Genomic DNA, 21,890 nt, shown 5'->3' on the forward strand with positions numbered 1-21,890 from the left:
GGGGTTAATTTAAACAGCCCTCATTTCTCCTTTCCATAAACAGAAAGATGTTTTGAATTGCTCCCCCCTTTATAATTTTCTAACCCCTCAGTTTTGGGGTGATCTAATTTCTATTAATAACCCCACGGCAAACTCATGATAGGATGAACTCAAAGGGTTAGTTTATTTGCACACACTCAAAACACAGGAGAGGAGTCGCCATGTAGCCCCCTGTGCACTCATATAGTAAAAAATGGATAGAGAAAAGAAAGATTAACAGGGCAAAGACCACAGAGAAAAGAATTATTGTTTCACGTGGGTCCAGAGTGCAGGATCAAAGTCCAATGACATATTCCTCCATGGAAGTCGACAGGTTGAAAGCCGATGCTGTATAATTCACTTTCCAGTGGAGCTGATTTCGCACAATGAGATAGGCACACAGAGACGAATCAGTCTTGTAGGTGATGGTACAGAAGTTCCAGTAGAAACACAGGAGAGGAGTCGCCATGTAGCCCCCTGTGCACTCATATAGTAAAAAATGGATAGAGAAAAGAAAGATTAACAGGGCAAAGACCACAGAGAAAAGAATTATTGTTTCACGTGGGTCCAGAGTGCAGGATCAAAGTCCAATGACATATTCCTCCATGGAAGTCGACAGGTTGAAAGCCAATGCTGTATAATTCACTTTCCAGTGGAGCTGATTTCGCACAATGAGATAGGCACACAGAGACGAATCAGTCTTGTAGGTGATGGTACAGAAGTTCCAGTAGAAACAGTGTAGATGGGCCAGGTATTCAATCTGGGCAGAGCCCTTTTTCTGTGAGGCTATTTACAGATGATAAACTATAGCAGATGGCAGACTGAGCTTTGTAGTTCCACAAGCTAGGCCCATGTCACATGACTCCCACCTCTTCACTCTGGCTTTAACAAAGGGTCTGTATCTCTTTGTTGGTGTTCCTGAGATGGTTAAATGTTCCAACCATTAAGACTTGAAAAGAAGGTTGTGGGGTCCTTTGTCCTAGCAGATGAATAGACTCTGGTTGGCCAGCCTGGCTTATGAAATGCAGATGGCCTTTGTATAGTTCTCTTTGAATTTGGTCTCTGCAGCCAACAATGTGTTGTTAGTGTCTCCAAAGATAATGAGGTGTAAGTTTCTTCAAAACTGCTAGAAAGCTCCTTTTGTTCAGGTGACATGGACAGATATAGAGTCAGTCATTTTAAAACGTCTTTGTCCAGTTTTTAAAATTTTAGGAATAGCCATGAAGGTACCTATATATATTTTATAAAAAAATATACGGGCTGAGGCCTTAGTCCCCTCACACACTCTAGCTACTATGCACCCACGTTGGAGGGATTGAATGTTTAACGTGGTGGGTGGGGTACCATGAAGTGGGCTGCTTTGGCCTGGATGGTATTGAGCTTCTAGAGGGTTGTTGAAGGCAAATGGAAAGTATTCCATCACATTCCTGACCTGTAGATGGTGGAAAGGCTTTAGGGAGTCAGGAGGTGAGTTACCAGCTACAGAATTCCCCACCTTTGATTTGCTCTTGTAACCTCAGTATTTATGTAGCTCATTCAGTTAAGGTTTTGGTCCATAGTACCCACCCCACCCAGGATGTTGATGGTGGGATGGTAATACTGTTGAAAGCCAAGAGGAGGTAGTTAGTCTGTCTCTTGCTGGAGATGGTCATTGCCTGGCATTTACGTGGCACAAATGATACTTGCCACTCATCAGCCCAAGTCTGAATGTTGTCCAGGTCTTGCTGCATGCAGGCACAGACTGCTTTAGCATCTGAAGAGTTGTGAATGGAACCAAATACTGTCATCAGTGAATATCCTCACTTTTGGCCCTTTGTTGGAGAAAAGATCACTGATGAGCTGAAGATGGATGGGTATAGAACATTGCCCTGAGGAACTCTTGTCTCTTCTTTTATGCTAGGTATGATCCCAGACAGTAGAGAAGTTTCCCCATGATTCCCATTGACTGGAATTATACTAGGGCTTCTTGATGCAATATTCGGTCAAATGCTGCCTTTATGTCAAAAGTGAGACCCCACCTCTAGAATTCAGCTCTTTTGTCCATGTTTGGACTAAGGCTGTAATGAGGTCCTGGTGGAATCTAAACTAAGTATCAGTAAGCAGGTTGTTGGTGAGTAGGTGCTACATGATAGCAGCGTCGATGACACTGTGCATTACTTTGCTGATGATTGAGAGTAAGCTGATGGGGTGGTTATTGGCTGTATTGATTTGTCCTGCTTTTTGTGGACAGGACATCCCTGGGCAATTTTCCACCTTAGGTAGATGCCAGTGTTGTAGCTGTAATAAGACAATTTAGCTAAAGGTGTGGCTTGTTCTGGAGCACAAATCTTCAGTACTACAGTCGGGATATATATATACATAGCATTTGCTGTATCTTGTGCACAGCCATTTCTTTATGTTATGCGGAATGAATCTAATTGGTAGAAGTCTGACATCTGTAATGCTGGTGATCTCAGGAGACTGAGGTGGATGATGCATTCTGCACTTTTGGCTGAGGGTAGTTGCAAACTGTCTATTGTACTGATGTGCTGGACTTCCCCATCAATGAAGATGGGGATGTTTATAAAGCCTCCCCCTCCCATCAGTTGTTTAATGATCCACCACCATCCATTGAATGTGGCAGGACGGCCGAACTTTGATCTGATCCATTGGTTGTGGCTTCACTCAACCCTGTCAATAGCTGCTTCCACTGGTTTTTGCTTAATTATTCATTTTTATGGGATGTGGGTATCGCTGGCTAGGCCAGTATTTATTGCCCATCCCTAATTGCCGTTGAGAAGGTGGTGGTGAGCTGTCTTCTTGAACCGCTGCAGTCCATGTGGTGTAGGTTCACCCACAGTGCTGTTAGGAAGGGAGTTCCAGGATTTTGACTCAGCAACAGTGAAGGAACAGCGATATATTTCCAAGTCAGGATGGCGAGTGACTTGGAGGGGAACTTCCAGGTGGTGGTGCTCCATTTGTGTCTGCTGCCCTTGTCCTTCTAAATGGTAGTGGTTGTGGGTTTGGAAGGTGCTGGCTAAGGAGCCTTGGTGAGGTTCTGCAGTGCATCTTGTAGATGGTGCACACTGCTGCCATTATTCCTTTGTGATGGAGGGAATGAATGTTTGTGGAAGGGGTGCCAATCAAGCGGGTTGCTTTGTCGTGGATGGTGTCAAGCTTCTTGAGTGTTGTTGGAGCTGCACTCATCCAGGCAAGTGGACAGTATTCCATCACATTCCTGACTTGTACCTTGTAGATGGTGGACAGGCTTTGGGGGGTCAGGAGGTGAGTTACTCACCACAGGATTCCTAGTATCTGACCTGCTCTTGTAGCCACAGTATTTATATGGCTAGTATAGTTCAGTTTCTGGTCAATGGTAACCCCCAGGATGTTGATAGTGTTACCATGCAAGCAGTCCTGTATTATAGCTTCATCAGGTTGGCCCCTCATTTTTAAGTACATCTGGTGCTATTGATACTGATGGCCCACAGTATCTCATCGATGCCCACATTGAGATGCTAGACCTGTTCTGAATAGTGAATAGTGAATATTTAGAATAGTGTCACAAAACTAGATGGAAGATGCCCTCTGTGTGAAGATGGAGATTCGTCTCCATAAGGAACTTGTGGTGGTCACTCCTGTCAATACTGTTATGGAGAGATGAATTTGTGACAGGTAGATTGGTGAGGACGAGATCAAGTATGTTTGTCCCTTGTGTTGGTTCTCTCATCATTTCCTTCAGGACTTGGCCAGCTCAATTAGTTGTGATTCTCCTGAGCCACTCCTGGTGATGGACATTGAAGTTTCCCACCCAGAGACCATTCTGCATTCTTCCTTCCCTCAGTGCTTCTACCAAATGGTGGTCAACATGGAGGAGTTCTGATGCATGGGGTAACATTTTCCCCTCATCGGGGCAGAAGTGCCAGAGTGGGCGCGGGCATGGGTGGGTGGGCTTCCAATTGGCGCCCCCAGTTGGGGGCTCACCGCCATTTTACATGGGCGGGCCAATTAAGGCCCGCCCGCCATGATGTCCGCCAGGAAGCGCTATGCGCTCCCTATGCAGACAGGCGGGAATTCCCTGAGCTGGGAGTGCGCTCTTTCACACATGCGTGCGGAAGAGCGCACAGATCTCCCTAAGGCAAAGCACTGCCTCAGGAAGATCAGCTCACATTTTAAACTTTAAATAAAGCTGAGAAAAAAAAACCCTGCCATGTCCCCCCATGTGACACTGCCACATGAGTTGGGACATGCCCATAACTTTTATTTTAAAATATGGTGAGATTTTTAAATCCTCGTGAAACCTCATCCCGCCCGTGGATGAGGTTTCATGCTTTTTCTGAAGCCCGCCAGGGCTCCCGGCCTGCCCGCCAACCTTAAGGCTGGATGGGCAGGTCCATTAATGACTTCAACTATTTTGTTAATGGCCTTAATAGGCCGTTGACAGGTCGGTGAGTGTCCAGCCAACTCGGGTGTGCACCTGCCGAACTTAAAGTCTGACTGACGCGCCGTGACATCAGGATGCACGCCCAACATCACTGTGCGTCATTTTATGGGTCCTGCCCCTGCACGCCGACGGAAAAATTCTGCCCATGGGCTGAGGGAGGATGGTGGATGATGAGCAGATGGAGGTTTCCTTCACCATGTTTGTGCCATGAGACTTTGTGGGTTCCAGAGTCAATGTTGAAGACTCCCAGAGCCACTCCTCCCTGATTATATAACACTGTGCTGCTGCCTTTGGTGGATCTACCCTGACTGTGGGACAGAATATACCCAGGGATGGTAATAGAGGGTTTTGGAGCTTTGGCTGAAAGATGTGATTCTGAGTATGAGATAGACCGTGAGTGTTTTAAATTGGGGAATGGCCAATTTTGCCAAGCTGAGATGTGATTTAGAAAAAATGGACTGGAAACAGCTACTTGAAGGTAAATCAGTGTTATAACAATGGAAAACATTCTGGAAGGAGGTAAAGAAGCTTCCAAACAAATATGTTCCCACAAAGAAGAAGAGTGGGACTCCCAAATCTAGCCCCATGGATGTTCATAGGATGTGGGCATTGTTCCCCATCCCCAATTACCTTGAGAAGGTAATGGTGAGCTGCCTTCTTGAATTGCTGCCATCTATCTGCTGTGAGAGAGAAAGTTCCAGGATTTTGACCCATTGACGATGAAAAAACAGTGATATATTCCCAAGTCAGGATGGGGTGTGACTTGGGAAACCTCCAGGTGGTGGTGTTCCCAGGCATAAATTAATCAAGGACTGTCAAACCGAGTTTGTTTAGGGAAAGTCTGACTAACTTGATAGAATTTTTTGAGGGGGTAACAAGGGTGTTCAATGAGGATAAAACATTTGATGTTGTTTATATGCATTTTAACAAGGCTTTCAACAAGTTCCCACATGACAAACTGGTTAGAAAATTAAAAGCTTATGGGATCTAAGGAAAAGCGGTAACAGGGATCCAAAATTGGCTCAGACAAACATGGTTAATGGATATTTTTGTGATCGGAAGGCTGTATTCAGTGGGGTTCCGCAGAGCTCAGTACTAGGTTCCTTGCTCTTTTTTTGTGGTATATATCAATGATTTAGACTTAAACTTCGGGGGGTGATTAAGAAGTTTGCAGATGATACAAAAATTGGCTGTATGGTTGATTATGAGGAGGAAAGCTGCAGACTGCTGGAAGGTATCAGTGGACTGGTCAAGGGAGCAGAAAAGTGGCAAATAATGTGACCCAGAAAAGTATGAGATAATGCATTTGGGGAGGCTAACAAGACAAGGAAATGCACAATAAATGGGAGTGTAGAGGAACAGAGGCACAGTCCACAGATCCCTGAAGGTTGTAGGATAGAGAAATAAGATGGTCAAGAAAGCCCACAGGATACATTCCTTTGTTGGCTGAGGCTTGTAGTATAAGAGCAAAGGAGTTTTTCTTGAACTGTCTAAAATACCAGTTAGATACCAGCTAGAGTACTATGTAAAGTTCTGGTCACTGCAATACAGAAAGGATGTGACCACACTAGAAAAGAATAGAAAGACTTGCATCTATATAATGCTTTTCACAGCCACCGGACATCTTGAAGCACTTTATACCAGTGAAATATATTTGAAATGTAGTCACTGTTGTAATGTAGGAAACGTGGCAGTCAATATGCACACAGCAAATGCTAATCTATTTTTTTGTGATGTTGATTGAGGAATAAATGCTGGCCAGGACACCAGTACAGAAAAATTTATGAGGGTGTTGCCAGGGATGGAGAACTTTAGCTATGAGGAATGATTGGATAAGCTGGTATTGTTTTACTTAGAGCAGAGGAGGCTGAGGGGAGATTTAATTGAGGTGTATAAAATTATGAGGGACCTGGATAGAGTGGATAGGAAGGATCTATTTCTCTGAGCAGAGAGGCCAATAACCAGGAGGCATAAATTTAAAGTAATTGATTAGAGGGGAGTTGAAGGGTAACTCCTCACCCATGGGATGGTGGCGATCTGGAATGCACTGTCTAAAAGGGTGGTAGAAGCAGAATCCCTCATTGCATCTAAAAAAAACACTTAGATATGTACTTCAGGTACTGTATTCTACAGGGCTATGGGCTAAGAGCTGGAAAATGGAATTAGACTGGGTAATTTTTTTCTGGCCAGCATGGATATAATGGGCCGAACGACCCCCTTTCACACCTGTAAATCTTTCTATGTTTCTACGTCAGGCTGTTACTTGACTAATCAGGGCAACAGCTTTCTCAGTTCTGGCAAAAGTCCCCAGATATCATTAAGGAAACCTTAAGGATTGACTGGGCTAATTAAGTGTGCCTCAATGTCTGGTGCGTGGGTTGATTCCAAATGGATCGTCTGGTTTTATTCTTCTTATTTTTTTAATATTCCTTTTTAGTCTTCCAAAGGAGAGTCATATTGGATTCAAAATGTTTGAGTTTCTGTTTCTCCCTTCACTGCCAGACCTGCTGAGCTTTTCCAGCACTTTCTGTTTTTATTTCAGATATTCAGCATCCACGGTATTTTACTTTTATTCCTCTTAGACCTTTTTGTAGCAGTTTAATAAAAATGAGAGCCTTGCTAAGCCATTCAGAGAGCAGTTAAAAGTCAACTGCAGGGTTGTAGGTCTGGACTCAAATGTAGGCCAGACTGGGTAAGTATGGCAAATTTCCTTCCCTAAAGGACATTAATGAACCAGATATGTTATTATGTCAAACCAGTAATTTCATGGTCACAATTACTGATAGTAGCTTTTCATTTCAGATTTATTAATTGAATTTAAATTCCCCACCTGGCGTGGTAGGATTTGAATTCACGTCTCCAGATCATTAGTCCAGGCTTCTGGATTACTAGTCCAGTAACAATCATTTCTGCTACTATATCCCAGCACTGTGCACATTATTCACCTCCACATAACTCCTTGCTATAGTACAGCATTACACACCTTATATGACTGTACTACATTCTTCTGGTATTGCACCAGTGTTTGAAGTTCCTGTAGTAAACCAGGGAGATGTTTGTCTATGTAAATCACTAAGTTCCGAAGCAATAGGTCGATGATGTGTGACAGAGAAAAATTTTGGATATCTGTAATTGATCAGAGGCCAGTGCTTCTTGTAGCTTTGGCAAGAAAGCTCATTTGGCAGGAAATAAGTTGGCTCAAATAAACTTTAATGGTTATGACCATGTACCAGCAAAAACATTTTCAAATGGTGCCACAGAGATTGAGTTTTCAATATGCATGAAATAACTCATGCAGGAAAGTTAAAGAGGAACATAGCATGATCTATCGGGAACTAGGGTTTAGAACATGTATAAAACTCCAGGAAAGTCCCAGAACCAGCATAGGTTCCTGATTTTCATATTTGAACAGCCTCATGTTTGTTTTATGCAGGAGTGTTGGATGCCCATTTAAAATGTCAAAGGAGCATCCAAGGTTTCCTCCCAAGTTTCCTTCCTCAGTTGGTCACCCATTTTCAGGCAAGAAACAGGTTACCAGCAGTTGAACACATACAAGCAATATCGTTTGAATGGGCCAGGTTCCTGCATTCATTGTATCCCACTGTATAACCTGCACCCCAAATCATGAGCTATATGCTATTTTCAGAATTGTGAGCTTCAAATATTTTTGACAAGTTTGTTTTCTTAAACCAAAACTAAGTAATATAAGAATATTCATCCATTCTTCCATGTGCAGCCAATCAGTTTTGCACAACCATGCCTCTGAATTAGAATGGTTATTATCCTGCCCAGAGTTCTCCCAAATGTTACTTTTCTAGTTCCCACCCCCAATCTCACCCCTCCACAAAGTACTATATCCTGATTTGTCAATCTTACTCCCCACCACCCCCAATGCTCCAAAATTTAGGACATCAATGTTCACAAGTATAGGCATACACCACATGGCAGCTCATTCTAATAGATGAAAGAAAGGTCATGCAACTAACAAACATGCAGAATTTTAGACAGTTTGAGTGAACTGGGTAATTTGAGTTAACTGCAATGTTAACAGCAGCAACTTGTCCAGGAGTTACACACACCAATGTATAAGAGAGCACTGACATCAATGCACTCAGGAAGATTGATGGGGCGAGGACGGGGAAGAAATCCACTGTGCACAATAAAGTTCTCCCTCATCAGACTGATGTATTTAACTGCACTTCAGCAAGAGACGTGTTTGTTGTCCATCTCACTGACCTTAATCTCTGCTCTAAGTTCAGCCAGCTGGGATTCTGACATCTGGATGGCCATATCTGTCAATCTCTTCAGTTCCTCAGCTCTCCTCTGCCTTGCATCCAGGATCTCCACTGAAAACATAACAGAAAAATAACATGAATTAACAAAGGCCCTTGAATTTTAAACGGTATGTAGCTTCTGGGAATGATTCTTGCTGTGTCTCTAGAATCGCCAGTCAGCAATTCATTCTATTTTGCCAGGGTTAGAATTGGGTCTGTGCTTTTTTTTGGGCATGTGGATTAGAATTCGTGAACTACCTGTTCCTGCAAAGGTGGAAGTAGCCAGCATGTAAATGTAGTGCTGCTACGTCATTTACCTGATTGTAGCATTGGGTCAAACAGGTTCCACACTACTGGCTGACTCAGCACTCAGCAGGAGCTGAGCAGTGCATGCTAACAGCATGTGATGCAGACAGCTTTCTCTTCTTAAAGGCAGTCTGCCCTTCTTAAAGGGAGGCTGCACTGATCAACAGGGGGCTGCTGATGAATGCTATCACTGCAAATTTAAACAAGGAAAATGGAATACCAGAGCAGAGAGAGGACTCAGAATGTGGCACTGCAGGCCTTAGGAGTGAAAGAGGACAGGTGGAGAAATGCCATAGTTCTGTAGGCGGCCAGGAGTCTCTCAAAGATCATCCTCAGAAGGGACTGGGAGGAGTGGCCAGGAGCTAAACTTTCAGAAACTGGGACTGAGGACCTGGCAGCAGTTCTACATATAGTCTAATGACATGGGTGGTCAAACTCAGCGAACGTATCTTCACATAATGTGTCCTACTCAATGCTACACCAGCCCATCACACTGCTCAGTGCATCACAACGCCAGCTTTCTCCGGCACTCAGGACTCACACCTAACAGCCAGATACTCCGTTTCATCCTCACATGCATTCCGATGATGCCAGCCTCGCACCCAGTTTGTGCTGCTTTAACATACCTCCAGCTGTTCTGCAAACACAGTGCAACATAATCACTGACATTCTACCCTCCCTCCTGCAGAACATGGTGGCACACAATAGAAATCCCCAATACCTGTTGCAGTCTTTGTGTGGACTCTTTCTGAACTCTGTCATAATTCCCTCAACATTAATGCCGAGCCCCAGTAGACTTGCGTATAGTCCAAATTTGGAAGTTGGGTGTCGCATTGTATGGCTGAGTAACGTCATGATATTATATCAGATGCTTTTGGCACACACCAGTGGCGTCAGCATGAGTGCCCTCCTCAGCATGAAACACTGCATGGGACATTATATGGGCCATGCCAGAAGCAGCTGGAGGTACAGTGCATCCCACTAGATGGGCATTTGGCTTCCATAATGCCGTTTCCAGAGGTACCATGAATCCGAATTTCATGACCCACCTCTTAAAAGCAGGCCACAATTACTGGACAGCAGCAAAAATCAGGGATGACAGATAATTCAAAATGCTCTTAAATCTTCTATAACCATTTGGCCAGAATGGCAAGACTAATGGAGGTTGCCATTATTTATGCATAAATGGGGTAGCAACTTCAGACAAGGAGCAGATGCACAGTCAAATGTCAATGATGCAAAAGTTGCTGTCCATGTTGTGCCACTCTACTTTTAGTTTTGAATTTCATTGTTTGCCTCACCATTGACATACATCGAATGACATTAATTTACTGTACTTAAGCAGATACAAACTAAGCCTGTCACAGATATTTAGGGCTAATTAGTAATAAGTAATTAGTAACGTAAGTACCTTTGTAATAATGTGATAATTCTTCTTTACTGCCAATCAACCTCTTTGGAACTGAAAATTAACTACTATAAATGTGGTGTCTATTCCTTTAGGTGTTGATTGTCCTGTTCACTCAGGACCCAGATGGCTTGTTTCCATACTGCACCATTATCAGCTTGCACTTTCAGAAACCTTGCGTACACAAATTATTTTGAGCTGAAGGGTGCAGGGGCAGGTCTAACTAATGCCAAATGCTGTCAGATGCAAATTCTATCCCATGATGATGGGAAACAGTGCTTCGATGCACACTCATAACAGGACACTTTAGCTATTCTGTCACAAAATGATGGCAAAGAAAGATGAATAGCAAGTGATGTTTGAGCAGGGTTCAGTCCTCTTGCTAATAAATAATGAAAAACTAGAAGCAGTGGAAGTCCAAAAAGACTTGGGGGTCCAGATACATAGATTATTAAAATGTCACGAACAGGTATATGTAATAATGAAAAAGGTTAATGGAACACTGGTGTTTACAAACATATGAACATATGAAATAGGAGCGGGAGTAGGCCATTTGGTCCCTCTAGCCTGCTCTGCCATTCAATAAGACCATGGCTGATCTGCTTATGTTTCGTATTCCACGTTTCCACCTGCCCATGATAACCTTTGATTCCCTTGTCCATTAAGAATCCATCTACCTCTGCCTTAAGGTGTACCTACACCGCACAGGCTGCAATGATTCAATAAGGCAGCTCACCGCCACCTTCCCAAGGGCAACTAGGGATGGACAATAAATGCCAGTGAAGCCCACATCCCATGAATGAATATTTAAAAAATTCAATGACCCCATCTCCATTGCCTTCTGAGGCAGAGTTCTAAAGTCGTACAACCCTCTGAGAGAAAACATTTCTCCTCATTTCTGTCCTAAAAAGGCGATCCCTAATAAAACAGTGTTCCCTTGTTCTGGACTCACCCATAAGAGGAAACATCCTTTCCACGTCCAACTTGTCAATATCGTTCAGGATCTTATATACTTCAATAAAGTCACCCCTCACTCTTCTAAACTCCAGTGGAAACAAACCCATGCTGTCTAACCTTTCCTCATAAGACAACCCACTAATTCCAGGTATCAATCTAGCAAACCTCCTCTGAACTGTCTCCAACGCATTTACATCCTTCCTGAAATAAGGAGGCCAAAACTGTACACAATATTCATGATGTGGTCCTACCAATGCCCTGTATAACTGAAGCATAACATTCCTACTTTTATGTTCAATTTCTCTTGTAATAAAGGATAGCATTCATTCCATTAGCCTTCTTAATTACTTGCTGTACTTGTATACTAACTACTTGTGACTCATGCTCTAGAACACCTAGATCCCTTTGCATCTCAGAATTATGCAGCCAAATTCAGCCAATTCTTCCTGCCAAAGTGAACAATTTTATATTTTCCCACATTATATACTCCATCTGCCAGGTTTTTTGCCCACTCACTCAACCTCCCTATGTCCATCTGCAACCTCCTTATGTCCTCTTCACAACATACTTGTGAGAAGGCATTCGATAAGGTGCCACATAAAAGATTATTGCACAAGGTAGGAGCTCATGGTATTGGGGATAATGTATTAGCAAAGACTGAGGATTGATTAACACACAGAAGACAGAGAGTCAGGATTAATGGGTCTTTTTCAGGTTGGAAAGACATAACTAGTGGAGTGCCACAAGGATATCAATATATCAATATATGGAGGAGGGGGCAGAGTGTAATGTATCCAAATTTGCTGACGATACAAAAATAGGATGGAGGGCATGTTGTGATGAGGGCTTAAGGAATCTGCAAGGGATACAAATAGGTTGAGTGAGTGGGCAAAAACTTGGCAGATGGAGTTTAATGTATGAAAGTGTGAGGTCATGCACTTTGTAAGAAGAATCAAAAGGCAAACTATTATTTAAATGGAGTGAGACTCCAAAAAAGTGCAGTACAGAGGGACCTGGGTGTTCTTGTGCATGAAACACAAAGGGCAGAATTTTACGACAGTGGGGTTTTACGTTCCCGCTGAAATCAATGGGCTTTATAATGGCTCGCCACATTTTACGGCCCCGTCCCCACCAAAGCAGGGCCGTAAAATTCTGCCCAAAAAGCTAGCATACAGGTGCAGCAAGTAATAAGAAAGCAAATGGAATTTTGGCCTGTGTTGCTAGGGGGTTGGAGTTTAAAAATAGGGAAGTCTTGTTACAACTGTACAGGGTGTTGGTGAGGCCGCACCAGGGGTACTGTGTACAGCTTTGGTCCCCGTATTTAAGAAAGTACATACTGGCATTTGAGGAAGTTCAAACGAGATTCACTAGGCTGATTCCTGGGTTGAAAGGGTTGACTTATCAAGAATGGCAAAACAGGTTAGGCCTTTATTCATTAGAATTTAGAAGAATAAGGGGTGATCTTATTGAAAGGTAGAAGATTCTGAGGGGGCTTGACAGAGTAGATGTTGAGAAGATGTTTCCACTAGTAGGGGAATCTTGAACGAGGGGACATAGTTACAGAACAAGCATTTAAAACTGAAGGAATTTCTTCTCTCAGAGGGTAGTGAATGTGTGTAATTCTCTACCCCAGGGAGTTGTGGAAGCTAGATCACTGAAAGTATTTAAAGAGGAGGTAGATAGATTTTTGAAATATCGGGGAGTTGAGGGTTATGAGGAGCTGTAATGAAAGAGGAGTTGAGGCCTGGGGCAGACCAGCCATGATCTTATTGAATGGCAGGGCAGGCTTGAGGGGCTGAATGGCCTATTCCTGCTGCTATTTCTTTGTGGCATCTTAGGAAATAGAATACAAGAGGGCAGAAGTCATGTCTCAGCTGTACAAAACCCTTGAATACTACAGTGAACAGTTTTGTGTGCCACACTTTAGGAGGGATATATTGACCTTTGAGGACTGCAATGCAGATTTACTAGAATGATATCTGTGCTCCTAGGGTTACACTACGAGGAGAGATTAAACATATAAGGCTGTATTCCCTGGAATTTAGAAGTTAAGGGTGGTTTGATTGAAGTTTTCAAGATATTAAGGGAAACAGACAGAGTAGATTGGGAGAAACTATTTCCGCTAGTTGGATGTCTAGGACTAGGGAGCAGACCTATCACAGTGAAAGTAGAAAACACTTCTTCACACAAAGGTTGATAGAAGTTACAAATTCTCTTCTGCAAACAGTGATTAATGTTAAATTAATTGTTAATATTAAATCTGAGATTGATAGATTTTCATTAACCAAAAGTTAAGGGATTATGGGGAAAAGGATACATGGAGTTAGGACACAGATCAGCCATGATCTCATTAAATGGCGGAATAGGCTTGAAGGGCTAATTGGCCTACTCCTATTCCTATGTCCCTAATCTGTCATCCAGTAAAATCCTGTGAACAGCCATGGAACCTAAAGTCCATTTGTCAATAGGAGATATATTCTTTCAATGGTATAGAACCTTTTTCAATAAGAACTTGGTAGAACTCTCAGGGGATGATTTTCACAGAAGACGGAAGGCGTGAAAGAGCCTCCGAGGTGGAATCGCGAGTTGTAACACTGGTTTAGCCTGTGTATGGCGCAAGATGCCATCTTGGTCAAGGAGTTGAAGTGCGGCCTTGTAATGACCACATGGAGGGTCATTATGGAGCTGAATGACAGTTAAATAGTTTGCTACAGAGAATGCACACCATTTGGTGGGATCACCTCACTTAACACCCTCATCTAACAGTGACCAGCAAACAGGACTAAAGTCATTATTGAGAATTTCCAACTCCACTTAAAGCTATGCTCAGCTCTCACTGTTTAGTTATTACTGCAGATGGACTATCAAGAGAATTTTTAAGAAACACTGGGAGGCTTCCAGGGTTACTTTCTCAAGACTTCACCAACACTCCATCAATATTCCTTTCCTGGAAATCATCACCTAAAGAGATGGTGGCTTCATAGGAGTCATCAGGAAAAGGGGAGTGCTTGGTCATGGGGATCTTGGAGAGAGAGAGAGACAGGAGGTTGAGGTGGGCAAGTTTGGCATTCTTCTCCCAGCCTGTGGTACAGTATGCCCCTCCTCTGAAAACCTGTGTGTCCTCTTCCTCAGTCACTCAGCTATCCTGCAATGTGCTGCTGTGTGTCAGCTAGAATACTCCATGCTTCAGTAGAATGGGTGCAAGGTTACTTGAGAGCTGTTGGAGCTGCACTCACCCAGGCAAGTGGGGAGTATTCCATCACACTCCTGACTTGTGCCTTGTAGATGGTGAACAGACTTTGGGAAGGAGGTGAGTTACTTGCCTTTGAATTCCCAGCCTCTGATCTGCACTTGTAGCCACAGCATTTATGTGGCTGGTCCAGTTAAGTTTCTGGTTAATGGTAATCCATATGTTGATTATGGGAGGTTTAGTATTGGTGACCCCATTGAATGTCACGGAGACATGGTTAGAATCTCTCTTGTTGGGGATAGTCATTGCCTGACACTAGTGTGGTATAAAAGTTAACTGTCACTTATCAGCCCAAACCTGAATGTTGTCCAGGTCTTGTGGGATTATCTGAGGAGTTGAGAGTGGAACTGAACATTGTGGAATCATCAGTGCAATCATCCCCATATCTGATCTTTTGAAGGAGGGAAAGTCATTGATGAAGCAGCTGTGGTTGGGCATAGGAGACTGCCCTAAAGAACTCCTGCAGTGATGACATGGGCCTGAGATGACTGGCCAACAACAACCACAACCAGTTTTTTTTTTGTGCTAGGTATGACTCCAGCCAGTGGAGTATTTTCCCCCGATTCCTTATTGACTTCACTTTTGCCAGGGCTCCTTGACGCAACACTTCGTCAAATGCTGTCTAGATATAAGAGCAGACACTCCCACCTCACCTCTGGAATTCAGGTCTTTTGTCTATGTTTGCCCCAATGCTGTAATGTGGTCAGGAGTTGAGTGATCCTGGCAGAACCCAAATGAGCATCCATGAACAAGTTATTATAATAGGTGCTGCTTGATAGCGCTAGCAATGCTACCTTCTACCACTTTGCTGATGATGGAGAGCAGACTGATGGGGTGCTAACAGGCTGGGTTGGATTTGTCCTGCTTTTTGTAGACGGGTTATACCTGGGCAGTTTTCCACATTGTCGGGTAGATGCCAATGTTGCAGCTGTACTGGAACTGCTCAGCTTCATGCGTGGACAGTTCTGGAGCACCTCTTTAAAATGACAGTTGGGATGTTTTGGGGGCCCATAGCCTTTGCTGTGCACTCAGCTGCTTCTTGCTATCACATGAAGTGAATCAAATTGGCTGAAGAGTGACGTGCGTGATGTTGGAAGGCTGCCAAGGCGAATCATTTACTTAGTACTTCTGCCAGAAGATGGTTGAAATGCTACAGCCTTGTCTTTTGCACTGATTTTCTGGGCTCTGACTGAGGATGGAAATATATGGAGCAGCTTCTTCCCATTAGTTGTTTAGTTGTCCGCCATTCACAACTGGATGTGCCTACTTGGTCTTGTCCTCACCATTCTACCTGTTGCATGAGTATTTATCCATGAAAGTGTTGGTCGGAGCGACAGCACAATCCTTGAGGAGGTGAAGTCCCATCTACAGGCAGAAGTACCCTTACTGGATCTTAAAAATGGTGTTCAACATAGCGAGCACTGATTCATCAATTGAGGGAGCGCAGCATGAGGTAATTAGCAGGAAATGTTTGACCTGATGACATGAGAATTAATAGGACCTGGAGTTAATGTTGAGGATTTCCAGGACCACTCCCTCCTAATTAAATACCATTGCGCTGCCACATCTTAGTGAATTTGTCCTGCTGATGGGATAGGACACAGTCAGATATGGCAATGGAAGAGTCTGAGTGATTGGCTGTAGGGTATGATTTTGTGAGTATGACTGTCAGGCTGTTGCCTGCCTAGACTGTGGGATAGCTATCCCAATTTTGGCATGTCCCCAGATGTTCGTGGGAAGGACTTTACAAGGTTGATTGGGCTGAGTGTGGCTTTGTCATATCTGGTGCCTAGGTCAATTCCAGATGGTCAGTCCTGTTTTATTCTTAATTAACTCTTTTTGTAGCAGTTTGATACAACTGAGTGGCTTGCAGTTTAAGAGTCAACCACATTCCTGTGGGTCTGGAGTCACATGTAGGGCAGGCTGGGTAAAGTTCTCCCCTTATCGGACATTATTGAACCAGATGGGTTTTAATGACAAAGGGTAGCTTTTTACCCTTTGACCAAAATACCTCCTGAATTGCAACTACTTCAGCAATATATTATGTTGTTTGACTGAATATCTAGAATACTAAGTTTTACCTACAAAATAGCAAATGTAACTCCTTTATTCAAAAAGGGAGGGAGACAGAAAGCAGGAAACTATGGGCCAGTTAGCTTAACATCTGTCGAAGGGAAAATGTTAGAAGCTATTATTAAAGATGTTCTAGCAGGGCACTTAGAAAAATTTAAGGCAATCAGGCAGAGTCAACATGGTTTTGTGAAAGGGAAATCAATTTATTGGAGTTCTTTGAAAGAGTCATGTGTGCTGTGGATAAAGGTGGATAGACTGTACTTAGATTTCCAGAAAGTGTTTGAGAAAGTGCCACATCAAAGGCTATTGTGGAAAATAAAAGCTCATGGTGTAAGGGGTAACATATTAGCATGGATAGAAGATTGGCTAGCTAACAGGAAGCAGAGGGTAGTCATAAATGAGTCTTTTTCTGTTTGCTGGAATGTAACAAGTAGTGTGCCACAGAGATCAGTGCTGGGGCCTCAATTTTTTTACAATTTATATAAATGACTTGGATGAAGGGACAGATGGGATGGTTGCTATATTTGCTGATGATGCAAAGATAGGTAGGAAAATAAGTTGTGAAGAGGATATAAGAAAGCTACAAAAGGTCATAGATAGGTTAAGTGAGTGGGCAAAGATCTGGCAAATGGAGTATAATTTGGGCAAATATGAAATTGTCCATTTTGGTAGGGAGAATAGAACAGAAGCTCCTTATCTAAATGGTGAGAGATCGCAGAGCTCTGAGACTCAGAGGGATCTGGGTGTCCTAGTGCAGGAGTCACTAGTATGCAGGTACAGCAATTAATTAGGAAGTGAATAGGCTGTTATTGTTTACTGCAAGGGGAGTTGAATACAAATGTAGGGAGGTTATGCCTCAGTTCTACAAGGTACAGGTGAGACCAAATCTGGAGTATTATGTACAGTATTGGTCTCCTTATTTAAGGAAGAATGTAAATGTGTTAGAAGTACTTCAGAGAAGGTTTACTAGACTAATACCAGGAATCGGCAAGTTGTCTTATGAGGAAAGGTTGGACAGGCTAGACTTGTATCAACTGGAATTTAGAGGAGTAGGAGGTGACTTGATTAAAACATATAAGATCCTGAGGGGTCTTGACAGGGTGGATGTGGAAAGGATGTTTCCTCTTATAGGAGAATCTAGAACTAGGGGTTACTGTTTAAAAATAAGGGGTTGCTCATTGAACACAGAGATGAGGAGGCTCATGAGTCTTTGGAACTCTCTTCCTCAAAAGGCAGTGGAAGCAGAGTCTTTGAATATTTTTAAGGCAGAGCTAGATAGATTCTTAATAAGTAAGGGGTGAAAGGTTATCGGGGGTAGGCAGGAATGCGGAGCTGAGGTTACAATCAAATCAGCCATGATCTTATTGAATGGCGGAGCAAGCTCAAAGGCCTGAGTGGCCCCTACTCCTGTTCCTAATTCATATGCTCATATGTAAGTTAAATATCAGGAACCACATGGAATTCATTTGTCCAATCCATAACAAAACCTTTGGAATTTCTTCAACTTTTCCACAAAAATATCAATGTCAAAAATCCATTGATGGTTCTAAAATTATTGATTAATGGGGAAAGGGAGATAAAAATAATTTGGTTAAAACATTAAATAAATGTAACAGCATATGCTGCACATTTATGCAAACACTTACAAAAAAACCTTTGTTCATCAGACTGCTTTGGGCTCGTAACTCATTTTAGGTCTGACTCCCAGCTGACACCATTTTATAAGAAGCATCCCTTTATGATGTGTTTAAAACTGTAGCAGAAATGTCTGTATTATTGTGGAAAGTGTTCAAATGTTTATAGGGACCAGATGTTCTTGAAGTAACACTCAAACTGCTACAGCTGGGACACATTTGCAATGGCATCCACAAATCATCCACTTCAGGTTTGTTGGGTTTGTCTGAGTGTGTATGAAAAGTCAAAAGCTGAGAAGAAGCCAGAGAAAGTTATCACCCTCCCCAAACTCCACTCCCATCCCGCTGTTCTTGAATCCTTCATCAGGATATCTCATTTTAATATGAGTTATTCAATGTGTTGCCTTTATTACCTTAATTGCTGGACTATTGCGAACGTCAGTCATTTTGATTAAAGTGTTTTTTTTATGATACCTGTTCCTAATGTATGTTTCACTAATGTCCATTTATGTCTTCTGGTGCTACTTTCCTGGCACACTTAAGATTATGAGCCTGTAGCATGTTCCCAATAATCTGTAACAGTGTAGTATTGGGAGGGAAGAGAAAAAAATATATTAATAAGTTCAAGAGTAATTTTCCAAACCTTCTACTACATAATCCTAAGGCCGCAACTGCCAAATCTCTACCACATTTTTAAAAAATGCAAGAATTACAGCCAAGTGGCACATGCAGTCTCACCTCATTACTACACACTCATGACCATGGCAAAGTGGTCTCTTATCTGGAGTTGAACCCCTTAAGCGATTACAAAATAAGTAAATATAATTTATTTATTTTACTTCATAAGATTTTCTCCCAACTGCTTAATGTCAATTTTAAACTGATGACAGCCTTGTCACTGAATTCCAAAACAGACAAATAGGCTTTTCGTTATCACTCTACCTAAATTCTTCATTATTTAAAAAATCTCTATTCCTTGAGTTATTGTTGTTTTAAGATCTCCTAGTTTCATGCTTACATGTGGTTATTAGCAGCTTCATAGAATTGCATTTTTTTCATGTTATTTAATAAAATGGCACGCAGATCTAAAGTTGATTTCATAGTACAAAACAGCTGCACTGTAACCAGCTGCAGTCAGGCCAGTTCTTATGTGTTTAATGAAAAGCTTAAACTTAAGCAGGGAGTCTGTTCCTATGTAAAACCTACATGATTGCACTCACCGTTCCAAGCAGATTCTATTACAAATAAGCAAAACATTGTTAAATGTTTACGGACATACAAACATAGAGCAGGAGTGGGCCCCTCTGCCCCTCAAGCCTGCTCTGCCATTCAATAAAATCATGGCTGGTCTGATTGTAACTTCCACCTACCCCCGATAACCTTTCACCCCCTTGTTAATCAAGAATCCATCTAGCTCTACGTTAATAATATTCAAAGACTCTGCTTCCACTGCCTTTTAAAGGAAAAGAGTTCCAAAGACCACAATTCTCTCAGAGAAAAAATTCTCCTCATCTCTATCTTAAATGAGTGACCCCTTATTTTTGAACTCTGACCCCTAGTTCTAGATTCACCCGCACGAGGAAACATCTTCTGCACATCCACCCTGACAAGACCCCTCAGGATCTTAAAGGTTTCAATTAAGTTGCCTCTTACTCTTCTAAACTCCAGTGGATACAAGCCTAACCTGTCCAGCCTTTCTCATAAGGGAGTTCCGCCCGACGTCATCCTGCATCATTTTACGCATCAGTGAGCGGGCCCTGTTCCCGCTCGCCGACCAGAAGATCCTGCCCTATATTTCCAACTAGCTTTCTCTCGTACTTTAACTTTTCCCTCCTTATTAATCTTTCTGTTATTCTTTGCTGCTCTTTGTATTCTGTCCAATTTTCTGTCCCGCCAGCCAACTTTGCCAACTGTATGTTTTTTCTTTAAGTTTGATATTGTTTTTAACTTTTAATTAATCGCAGCAGTTTTCTTTCTCATTGGAATGTATCCATTCTGTGTATTCTGAAATATCCCTTTAAAAGTCTGCCACTGCATCTCTAGGGGCAAAACTTTTAGGTCGGTATGCTTGGCCCCTGACCGTTATTTCAATTAACGGCCAGCCAGTGAGAAACGCATGCTGAGAAGCTCAGCGCTGCCAGGGTGGGGGCGGGAGGAGGGCGGGCGCTGACGTCATTGCGGACGTGGGTGAGTGCTGAATGAAAGCTCCCTGAAGGCAGAGAGCTGCCTCAGGGAGCTGAAGACCTGAAAAGCATTAAATAAAGTTTTAAAATCAGGAAAAATAAGTCCAAGCATCACAATCAGTCACCTGAACATATACATGATAAAAATGTTGCCCACAGATTTTTATCTTTCTTTCACTTAATAACAGAAACCGCATTCCGCCCTTGGATGAGGTTTCATGAAAAATGCAAAGTCCGCCTGGCCGATTCGCTAGTCCGTAAGGTTGGATGGACCAAGAAAAATTGGAGATAATTGCACCTTTAATAACCTTAATTGGCCTCTTAATTGTCGGCAGGCGCGCTTCCAACCTTTGTGCGCGCCCGCTGACCGAAATATCGCGCGAGAGCAGATGATGTTGGTGCCTGCCCGCCGGACTAAACATTCTGCTCCATGGACCTATCCCTTAATCTCATTTGCCACTTCACTTTAGCTAGCTCTGCTTTCATGCCCTCCTAATTGCCCTTATTTAAGTTTAAAATGCTAGACTTGGACCCACTCTTCTCTCTCTCAAACTGAATGTAAAATTCAATCATATTATGATTGCTGCTACCTAGGGCTGCCTTCACTATGAGGTTATCAATTAATTCCATCTCATTGCACAGTCCCAGGTCTAGTATAGCCTGCTCTCTGGTTGGCTCCAGAACGTGCTGTTCCAAGAAATTACCCCAAAAACATTCTATGAGCTCATCTAGGCTACCTTTGCCCATCTGATTTTTCCAGTCTATCTGTAGATTAAAATCCCCCATGATTCTCACTGTGCCTTTCTTACAAGCTTCCATTATCTCTTCCTTTATACTCTGTCTTCCTGCGTAGTTACAATTAGGGGACCTGTACACCACACCCACAAGTGATTCTTTGCCTTTATCGCTTCTCAACTCAACCCAAACTGCTTCTACATCCTAGTTTCCTGCACTTAGGTCAACCCTCTCTCATGCGTTAATACCATCACTAATTAACAGAGCCATCCTTCCACCTTTTCCTAGTTTCCTGTCCTTCCTAAATGTCACAACATCCAACATTAAAGTTCCAATCTATGTCAGCCTGCAGCTATGTCTCTGTAATGGCTATCAGATCGTACTCATTTATTGCTATTTGCACTATCAGTTTATCTGTTTTGTTTCGAATGCTATGTGCATTTAGATACAGAGGGTGGAATTTTATGGCCCGTTGCAATGGGGGCGGGCTGTAAAATGTGGCGAGCCATTCAAAGCTCCACTGTCTTCAGCGGGAATGGAAAATCCCATCGGCGGGAGGGGCTGTAAAGTTACACCCAGAGTCTATAATTTTGTCCTTTTATTAGTTTTGTAATGTCTGGCCTTATCTG

The 21,890-nt window shown here is 42.7% G+C and overlaps 1 protein-coding gene across 3 annotated transcripts in view; it reads right to left on the minus strand.

Moving 5' to 3' along the window:
- The window catches only part of LOC144686508 (SPATS2-like protein), a 230,507-nt gene that overhangs the window by 18,549 nt on the left and 190,068 nt on the right, over positions 1-21,890 (minus strand). For all 3 annotated transcript variants that reach the window (XM_078551803.1, XM_078551801.1, XM_078551804.1), the window contains one exon: positions 8,678-8,787. In XM_078551803.1, coding sequence (XP_078407929.1) covers positions 8,678-8,787 — 110 coding nt within the window. The remainder of the gene's footprint in view (positions 1-8,677; positions 8,788-21,890) is intronic.

The sequence above is a fragment of the Cetorhinus maximus genome, chromosome 11 (genome assembly GCF_964194155.1).
Source record: "Cetorhinus maximus chromosome 11, sCetMax3.hap1.1, whole genome shotgun sequence".
Lineage (NCBI taxonomy): Eukaryota > Metazoa > Chordata > Chondrichthyes > Lamniformes > Cetorhinidae > Cetorhinus > Cetorhinus maximus.